At 42.6% G+C, this 9,682-nt stretch overlaps 1 protein-coding gene and 1 long non-coding RNA gene across 2 annotated transcripts; one reads left to right on the top strand and one right to left on the bottom strand.

Moving 5' to 3' along the window:
- Positions 1-5,605, bottom strand: dhh (desert hedgehog signaling molecule). Its single transcript, XM_071476223.1, has 3 exons — positions 4,476-5,605; positions 1,446-1,707; positions 1-1,292 (listed from the first exon to the last, which is right to left on the bottom strand). Exons 1-3 carry the CDS (start codon positions 4,782-4,784, stop codon positions 484-486), a joined length of 1,380 nt encoding a protein of 459 aa, XP_071332324.1. The 5' UTR covers positions 4,785-5,605; the 3' UTR covers positions 1-483.
- A 214-nt stretch (positions 5,606-5,819) lies between these two features.
- Positions 5,820-9,652, top strand: LOC139620552 (uncharacterized). The gene is made up of 3 exons (XR_011690835.1): positions 5,820-7,963; positions 8,079-8,156; positions 9,485-9,652. It is a non-coding gene; the product is annotated as an uncharacterized lncRNA (long non-coding RNA).
- The last annotated feature ends 30 nt before the right edge of the window (positions 9,653-9,682 follow it).

Below are 9,682 nucleotides of genomic sequence, written 5' to 3' on the forward strand. Positions count from 1 at the left end.
TTGCTAAATAAAGTGACAATTTAATTTGTTTTATGTCATGAAAACGTGAGGACGTACAGTACATGTAGTGGAATTATAATAAAATGAAACATTATATATTATGATTCAGAAAGTACAAAAATAAAGATTCTATTGTTGTGGGAAAATCCATTACAATCCCATTAGAATAATATATAATTTTTTACATATAAAACTGAAATAATTAAAAGAAATAACTTGATGTACAAATAGACTATGATACAGTCATTTTGGCATAACCATTTTTACATCAACCTGCTCAGACAATCTGTGTCAGCATATATGTATTAGCATATCATTATGATAGAGTATAATACAAACAACAGCGAAAGAAAACAAACAAACAAAAAAAAAAACAAGCAAGTAATTTCAATGCTTTCCATTTATTGAAGAAAAGAACAGGACGTGTTAGTGTAGTATGTATCAAAATTGCAGAACATTCATTAATTTTATAGTTTTAGGCTTTTAAGGATGAAAGAGGTTGGAGTCTAAAAAGATGCATCCAAGGCGGTACAGTAATCTAGCATACCAGTGCACATCTGATGTCTGTCCTTGTAAGGAGTGCTTCTCCATCCTCAGAGGTTCACTCAAATTGTCTTGTTTGCTGAGAATACCATTATTCACATATACACCTGCTTTGTCCTTTGTGGCCAAAGTGCTACATTGAAATGGAGTTTTAGTGCAAGCTGTTTCATCAGTGGTCTGCTTTTCTTTTGTTGTCTCCCCCCACAGTAGCTGGTTGAATGAGGAGAGGAGTCGCAGAGGTCCGAACGCCCAGTGTGCAAGTCTGTGATGCTCTACCAGAGCATAGCTGGATGCAAGCACTCCATCAACAAACAAAGTTCCAGCGCCTGTCAAGGGCGCATATACTCCCATACTCTCCTCTACTGAAATTGAGATGATTCGAGATGGACTGACGTGACCCTCCGCTGTATGGATGAGAACACAGTCTCCTGTTTTGGCTCTGCTAGCAAACTGAGCCTGGTACTCACTGCCCTCAAGTCTGCAATGGGGGGCTAAAAAGACCAAGTGATTTGGAGTAAGGGCCAATCTATGGCCATCTTCTGTCTCCAGAGACAGAAAAGTGGACCAGCTTTCTTGGTCCCGGTGCAGAAACAAGATGACTTGGCTAAACACAACTTGGCCTGTCCCAGACAGGGCCATGACTCTGTCCCCAGGAGCCAGTGATGACAGGCTCTTCTGCCTCCCTCCAGCTACAGTCACCCGGGCCCAGCCTGGGAAACAGCCACCTTTTTCCACTGCGACAGAGTGATCTGCAGGAAGGTCAGCAGAAAAAGCCAAGATGACTAAACACAAATTATGCTCCTTTTTTGTCTTAAATGTCCTGATACACCATAAAGCAATGTGATGGCATTTGACACAGTTAACAGCATTACCTTCTATGAAAGCTCAATCTTTAAACTTACCAGCTTTTACTGAGCAGTGGATATGATATTTGGACTCATAGTGGACCCAGTCAAAGCCAGCCTCCACAGCCAGTTGGGCGAGGAGACCATACTTCCCTGTTTCCCTGTCATCAGTGGTTATATCCACAGCCCGGCCTTCATAGTGCAGAGAGCCAGGAGGGTGGTGACCGTCTTCATCCCAGGCCTCTGTCACACGTAAGTGTACCCCTGGCCACTGGTTCATCACTGCGATAGCCAACCTGTTCAAACAGTCCTTGCATCGCTAGAACGAATGAGACAGGGGGAAGGTTTTCAGTTTTCGACAGTAAAAAAAATATCCCGCCCACTACACATATTAATCATAGTTTCGAATCAAATTCAAGGGATCTTCATCAAAAATGTCTGTTTAAGCTATACATTTATGTTTGAAATATAACAAAATAGCCAATGAATTGCTATCTGATATATAAACTCATATCGCACTCAAAGATCCAGTGTGGCTCTAGAATAGCATTATTCTAAAGAAAACTACATTTCTGTTTATGGTTAGAATCCGATCCAGTTTAGTAGAATGCCCAGATTCGTTGTGCCAAGAGTCAACCAAATCTTTAAATAAATATTTTATCTTCTCTCTTGTCACTTTTTTAAAATATCAAAATATTAAATATGTAGTATACCTGGAAAATGTTAGTAACAGAACTTTTGGTTTTTAGGTTATTTAAAATTTTAATTATTTAAATTATTTTTAAAGTTGTTAAGAAGTGGAAACAAGATTGATAAGGTATTTTTGAAATATGAATAAGTAGATTCATTACTTGATTCAGATATCAACTGAACCCCAAGCTTAGTTTTGTGATAAAATGTCTGAGGATATATGATCTTTTGTATTAATGTGTATTTCGCGAGTGGCGCTTTTAATTATGATTCCAATTTTTGTCTATTATTTTGCCTTTTAAATGTATTGTAGCATGTTAAGAAAGGAGGGCAGGGTCGAGTTGAGTTGCAAGTTTATGCTCAGCTGTAAAAATACCGTACTGAGTGTATTACACTTTAATGTTTTTCTTTTGCAACTTTAGATACTTTTGCTTTAGTACTTGCAAATTTAAGAGAGAATTTTCTCAGGTTAATTTTAAGGCAACAATTACATTTTAGTAACTCTATCTGCAGCATGTGCAATGTTTAGAGAAAGGCATGTCTCAACCAAACTCAAGTAGAAATGACAGACACTTGTAATCATTTATTAACAGGGAGAATGGCATCTAAAAAGCCAAGAGGTATGTACTGTGTAGGTATGTGACTCTCCTCCCACCTCAGTATACAGACAGACTTCAGTACAACTCAGAAGAAATGATCCCAGTATTTCAGCTCTGTCTCTGGCTCCCAGGTTATGATTGTTTGTTTGCTGGCACTGTCACACAATTCCTCCTCTGCTCTGCTAAAGTCCATCTCAACCTTGCTCAAACAATCAGGGTACAAGAACAAAGCTACTGTAGCCAGTTTGGCACATTCCTTGGCCTTTTCGACAGGGTGATAGAATAATCAAGGCCATTCTCTGCCTTTCCAGATTGTTCCAGGCTTGAGTTTCTCTGGTTCACCCCTGAGACATTTGATCAGAAATGTGCACAGTGACTCTTAACACCCCCATGGGCCGTAATATCAAAGACTGTGTCAGCATTGTCACAAAATAGCAGGCTGAAAAATGATGACGTCAGCATCCAAAGTGATACACTCATCATCATCTCTTGAACACGTATTCACTTGTGACCTGTGATGTGGCAGAACCTGTGGCCTATAATTGATTGAATGAGTTTATCTTGCAGCTGAATTTTAAAAAAAATGGAGGCTCAAGAGAAAGTGATGAGTGTGAGAAGGAGAGATGGACAGAGGAAAAAGTTGGGTGAGAAGAAAGCAGTGTAGCGGAGAGTTGAGGTTGGGACTAAAGAGAGAGGGCAGAGGGGAAGAATGTATGGGCATGGACTTGGGAATGTGACACCAAGAGTGAGAAAGCGAGAGAGACAGAAAACAAACTGGGTACATTTTCCTCGCAATGCCATTGAAGAGAGGCGTTTCATTGTCAGAACTACAATAGTCGCTTTTCCGACGGTGCCATTACTTCAGCAGGCGGGAATTTTGTATAGGCGACCCCTCCGAGTCTCCAAATGACGCACAAAGACCGTCTTTCACATCTGGGCAAAAGAGGGGCACATGCACACATACACACACTCACATTGGGCATCAGAAGGGCACACATATATAACCAGAGATTTCCATCACAAAGAAAAAACCACGCAGGAAGATTCATATCCTAAAACAATCACAGAAAGCCGCAGCATCCAAAACAGAGTGACATTTGAGTGCCAAGGAACCCCGTCGCATTCAAAATGTTTTGTCCAAAAGTTGTTCATCTCCCTGCCCAGATCTTAAATCCTGTTGGCCACCAATTGTCTTTTCTAGGCATGATCTTTAATTGTACCCAAAGTTAACAATCAGGCGTTCAAGTTTAAGTGCTTGCCTATTTCTCCTGTTCGGCACACCGAGAACCTGCCATAAGAATAGTTTTATTTCCAATAACAAAGACTTTAGTTAAAGATTAAAAGGAAGTGTTCTTGAAGGAGAACTCAGTCTCTTAAGGGGTAGTGTTGAATTACATCCTGATCTTCTTATCACAAGAAAAGGGAGGGTGAGTTTGGTTAAAACCTACACACTCTGTGTTGTTTGTGTGTTAACAGGCTGGCAAGGCCAGGCTGTGAAGAGTACAGCAAACAATGAACAAAGTTATAGGTTTTGTTCTGAAGGTGCCATGCTGCATTTGCAGAGTATGACGTGAACTGATGTCTGTCCCATCATGTAAGTAAGGATCCTTGAGCCTATCTGCAGCTCACTGTGGCAAACAGTGAGTGTTTGCCCATTTATTAAACTTACTATACAACAGTCACCAGGTATCAGGTATGGGGTTAATGGAAACCAGTGACCCTGTGAATCATCCCATTCACCATCTTCCTTCAAAACTGAGATAACTGAACTTGATTAACAATAACACACCAGTCTCACCTTGGTCATGAAGCGGTCTGCATTGGTGTTCTCCTCATCTTTGAAGATGATGTCTGGGTTGTAGTTGCACACAAGTTCGTTGAAACGCTCAGAGTTGCGTGTGATCTTGCCCTCTGCTCTCCCGCTGGCCCCAAGGTTGTTCTCTGAGAAGTTGGGGAAAAACTGCTTGTAGTGCATGGCTGTGAGTTTTCTGTGCCTGGGGCGGGTGCCGTAACCAGGGCCCGGTCCGCATCCCTGCACCAGCCATATACAGGTCCAGGCAGCAAGCAGGCTGGGCTGTGCCAGGCGGGCCCACCAGGACTGCTTCATTGGGGAGGGTTCGGGCTCCCAGGAGTCAGTGGCGCACAGTGCCTACAGCAATAGCCCAGTTCCAGGTGTGTGATAGCATGTGAATGAGGATCAAATCTCGGTCCATTCCAAATCATGGAGTATTAGTGCTATTATTTTCATCACAAAACCTTACTGAATGTTGGGATATGTTGATTTGATCAGAAAAAGAGCTTAAAAGTATAAAGACAGATGTTCTGACTCAAAGTTGACTCTTTCAGATGATTGACTTGACCTAAAGCTACAGCCCAATGACTGACATGTTTGGCTTGAATCTGAAGTTTCAGTTTGGAAAAAAGGATGAAAACATAAAAACTCTCTAAGGTTTCTGTCCAAAGCTTTCAGCAAGTATCCTAACAGCTCCTTTTAAGTCTCTTGTGAACTGAAAGTCATCCTCATACGTCCTTCAGAGGTACCTGTCTCGAAACAGGTGTTTGATGTTTTGTTTTGTTTTTTTTTTTTTCTTTTTGTGGGTTCCAGCTCACTTACCGCTTTCCTCTCCACGCAGTTCCCTTGACGAAACACAAAGTGACGCACGCCTAAAGCCCGACGGCTCCCTGACTCCCTGCAATTCCTAAGGACGCTCCCGTGGCGCTCTCATCCTCTTTGTCCATCCAGAAATGCGTCTGTTGTGTCTGTTTTTTTTTTTTTTCCTTCTCTCTTTCGTCCACCGTCTTCTGTCGCCTTTCAGCGCTCCTGGCCACCTTGCACCAGCCATTGGGTCTTATTAGCGTCCGGACAAGATTGCCCTCCCTTCCTCTGTGCGCTCCCACTGCGACAGCACACGCCTCCAATTCAACCTTACAAAGGACATATGATTAGCCTACTTATGTTAACACAATGACCCCCCCCCCCCCCCCCCCACCCTACCCCCTCCGCCGCATTAAAAATATAAGGCTAAATAAAATTCTTCAAAGTGATATCAATGCTACTTAACTGCTCAGCCTACATTTGCTAAAACTTTAGAAACATTATATTTTAGATAATTTAGATATGAACTTTATGAGGCATATTTAGAGCACACACAATACATTCTCAGTTGAAAAATCAAACTCTTGTGACAATGGGATATCTCTGAACCAACATGCCCTTGCTTCTGTTTGCTCATCCCACCCGCCAGAGTGGACAGGTCAACTTTGGATGGCTCTGTGTATGTGTTATTAATAGACAGAGTTGAAGGTGAGGGTCTAGGAGGTAGCACAAGTGTCCAGCCTTGACACCCCTGACTGTGACTTACAGTGCTGCCTTCCTGTGTTTGGGGAGCCAGCCTGACCCCCTGAACTTAGTGCACCCAAGACCTCTCCACATCAACATATTATTTTTATCCATCCTAGAACAATAGCTGGGAGAGTCATAAAATGTGTCAGATAATGCCAAAGAGGGAGCAGAAAAGAAAGGAATCATTGTGTCTCAGGGGCCTGACACGTGTAATCACATACGGAAGCTTAAATTAATGGCAGATTAAAGGTCGTAGTGTGTCACCATCCTATCTCTGGCTTCCTGGAACACTTCAGTACTCGATGCATCATAGCCAGTTCCCTTACAGTGACTTTTTTTTTTTTTCAAAGTTTTAGCCCGCTCATAAGAGCTGCTCAGTGCTATCAGGAGGTTTATAGTTTTGTCAGTGCATATCTTGATGGTTTGACGTGACTACATGCTAAAGATGCTTCCAAACTAAATCACCATTAGGGCCAGACTCTTAACATCACACAGAAAAAGTCTTATCTAAACTCTTACCCAAAAAGCACCTGTGAATTTCTAATAGTGTGCCTGATCAGCACAGCTCTGAAAATGTTGCTTTTACATTGGCATGAGGATTAGGTCACTGAGCTCCACAGTGACCATGGAAAGGCATCCCATGTTAGGGAAGTTTCCAGAAGATCCCAGGATGTTGTAGGGAGGGGTGGCAAGGCAAAGCTGCATCTTCCTGTCCTCATGATAAACATGGAAGAAGGATCAAGTCTGGCCCAAGCAACACAGATGAGAGATCTCAGCCTTCATGTCAAATGCAGGGAATGACTCAATCAAAGAAAAGAAACAAACACTTTCATATCTACAATTACCCACACCAATGTTTCTTTTCAAAGCCATACAAGAGAAGAGATTTCCATCTGACATGAAAGGGAAAGGAAGGAAGCAAACATCTGCGGGTTGGAGATGGAAATAAAGTCATTATTATTAGTTTTTATTTTGGTGCCCCCATCCCCCTGCCTTCCCCTGCCTCCCCATGCCTCCTTCTGGCTCTTAGCATTTTACTCCCCCATTTCAGGATGGGAGTACATGGCTGGATGAATGGTTTGGTTTCCTGCAAAGCCACAGCACAGAAAATGAGATCTTTCCTGCATGGGTTGGACTACCGTGCTTTATTCTTTCCACATGGACACATGTGCTTGTACCTGGTGGTCAAATACAGTATGTACCTGCAAGCCAGGTTTTCCTTCACCTGTGGCGCTATTGGTGAAAAGAGACACTAAAAACTACCTCATAATTGGCAAATACTGGTCATATAGAAGTGCAGTCAAAGAGGAAATTTGCATTGCAGCTCTTTTTTTTTTTTAAATATATGTATTATAGAATAGAAATTAGGTTTTGAAACAATGCTGGTTTTGACATGTCAAGTGTTTGTCTTGTCTCTTGGAGCTGAATAGACACTCTGCAGGATCCACTTCCTCAGATGGAGGCCGTTAGAAGGGTTGACGGGGGAAAAGGAAAGTCAAGGAACTGACACCTAACCACCTCCCTCTCCGCTCCCAAACACACACACGCATACACCCCCGTTCCTTCTCTTTGCCCACCACTGCACCGCCCATTCCACTGTCTCTCACTGCGTTATCAGCGCAGGAAGAAGCAGGGTGGTGCATTCTGATGTGGCTGCACACACTGGATGATTCTTGGCCTGTGTTGTAAGTTGCACACCCTGTTTCACCTAAAGTGATACACTTAACACTACATGTGTCATGTGTTGATTTCAGGTGTGCCACATAAAGTGATGTGAAGAGTGTACATAAACATGCTCAGTCCAGGATTTAGTTGCTTTGCTCAGCCTTGATATAGCCTTTGAAAAAGAGCACCAGTGAGCTGACGTTGAGGCGATGCTGCACTGAAGTGGACAATAGACCGAGAAGGGTGGAACTTCCTGGCTCCAGACAAGCAGGTCAAAGGTCAGATACGATGCTATACCTTGTTTTGTGAAAAAATATAATTTGCATCGTATAGATCACATACCGTAAGCTTAAAGAGCTTTCTATTAAATCAAATTAAATTGGGATATTACAGGTCTCTCCTTAAAAATACTCGTAACACCATTCACCCAGACCCATTGAAGCAAAGGCCTGTGCCAGTCAACTGTGTGAGGTAAGTGTGCCGTGAGTGTGCAGGCAGGATGGCGGGGAGCTATGGCAAACCGACAGTATGACCCATTATCAGTTGATTAGCGAGCAAGTCTCGCCTTTTCCTGTGAGTGGTTCTGCATTTGCAAGCATACAAACGAGGGAATAACAGCCCCTAATGCACTTTGGCATGAACTTCAAACAGCCCACTGTCAGGAAAGCTAATCTGTGTCTTTTTCCCCCCTTCACTCTTATCTTTTGACAATAAAGATAACCTATCTCATCCCATTACAAGCTGCCCGTCTCCTGCCTTGTCCCCGATATGCCCCACAACCAGTCCAATAGTGTGTGTTACCCAATGGGACTGCTGGGACACTTTGATTGCACTATCAACCCTTAATATTTTGCTGCAGGGAGAGGTGCTATACCAATGTTTCTCCAACAAAAAACCAAGGTTAAGACCGATGTCGGGCTGCTTAGTGGTGTTTGTGTGTGTACAACGTGCCCTCATAGTGAAAAACAATCAAACTCAGTTTGCTGGAGATATTCTAATAAGCCAAAAAGCTTAACGCACCATTGACACAAACTGTGCACTATTTCCCCACCGTGTAACACAGTGTGGTCTCCAGAAGGATTTTCAGTAACACAGTTGTGGCATTGTTTCTTTAAAGTCAAGGAGAATTTCAGTTCAGGGAGTGGGCGATAGGACTTAGTGCATTGGCACAGCTAAAGTCTTTATATTTTACTAAAGGAAAGGTTATATTCACTTAGCATCACTCAGCAAAGCCTAAGCATTGTTCTAAATGTGCTTCCCAAGTCATCTCCAAAGGGAAATTGTGAATAACTGTAAATTGCATTTCTTGAGTTGTTTTTGCTATCTGAATCACCACCTTTTAACCCTACAACTGACAGCATCAGTCTGGGTTTGTTTAAACTTAGACAACACTGAACAAACCCCTTTCTTTCAAGATACCCTGATAATGCACAAACCCCTCTCACACACGAACATACCTTGTATGTGGCTTATGTGTCACTTCCTCAGAGAGTAACCAGCCTCCAGATGTGCAAGTGATGTTACGGCGACATTTGAGTTCATTTCCTTTTAGCAAAGGAAACACAGTGCAAAACAAAACCTAAACCAAATAAACTCAATTAAAACATCCAACAAAACAAAACAAGAAATGCAAACAAAAATCAAGAGGGAGAAATTAATCAGAGCTGGGGTTTTCTTGAACTGACTTCAGAAAAATTAGATGAGGAAATGAATAGGCAAGGAAAAGGGATGGAAGAAAGGAGATGGGTGGGTGGTGGTGGTGAGGTGAAGGAGTGAATATCTCTTCTCTTGATTTGCAGGGTTTTTATCTGGCGTTTGCATCGGAGTGGGGAAAGCGTGGGCTATGGCTGTAGTGGCGTCGTGGCTGGACACTACTGACAGACAGGCTTTCTTCTGCTGCTGATTAAAAGAAGTGCAACAAAAGGGTGGAGGGATGCAGAGGACAGACGTCCTCACCAGTCACACACACCCACCACAGGCCACATATCAGATCAACT

The sequence above is a fragment of the Trachinotus anak genome, unplaced genomic scaffold (assembly GCF_046630095.1).
Source record: "Trachinotus anak isolate AG129_WGS33_773 ecotype Australia unplaced genomic scaffold, CSIRO_AGI_Tana_v1 ptg000004l, whole genome shotgun sequence".
Lineage (NCBI taxonomy): Eukaryota > Metazoa > Chordata > Actinopteri > Carangiformes > Carangidae > Trachinotus > Trachinotus anak.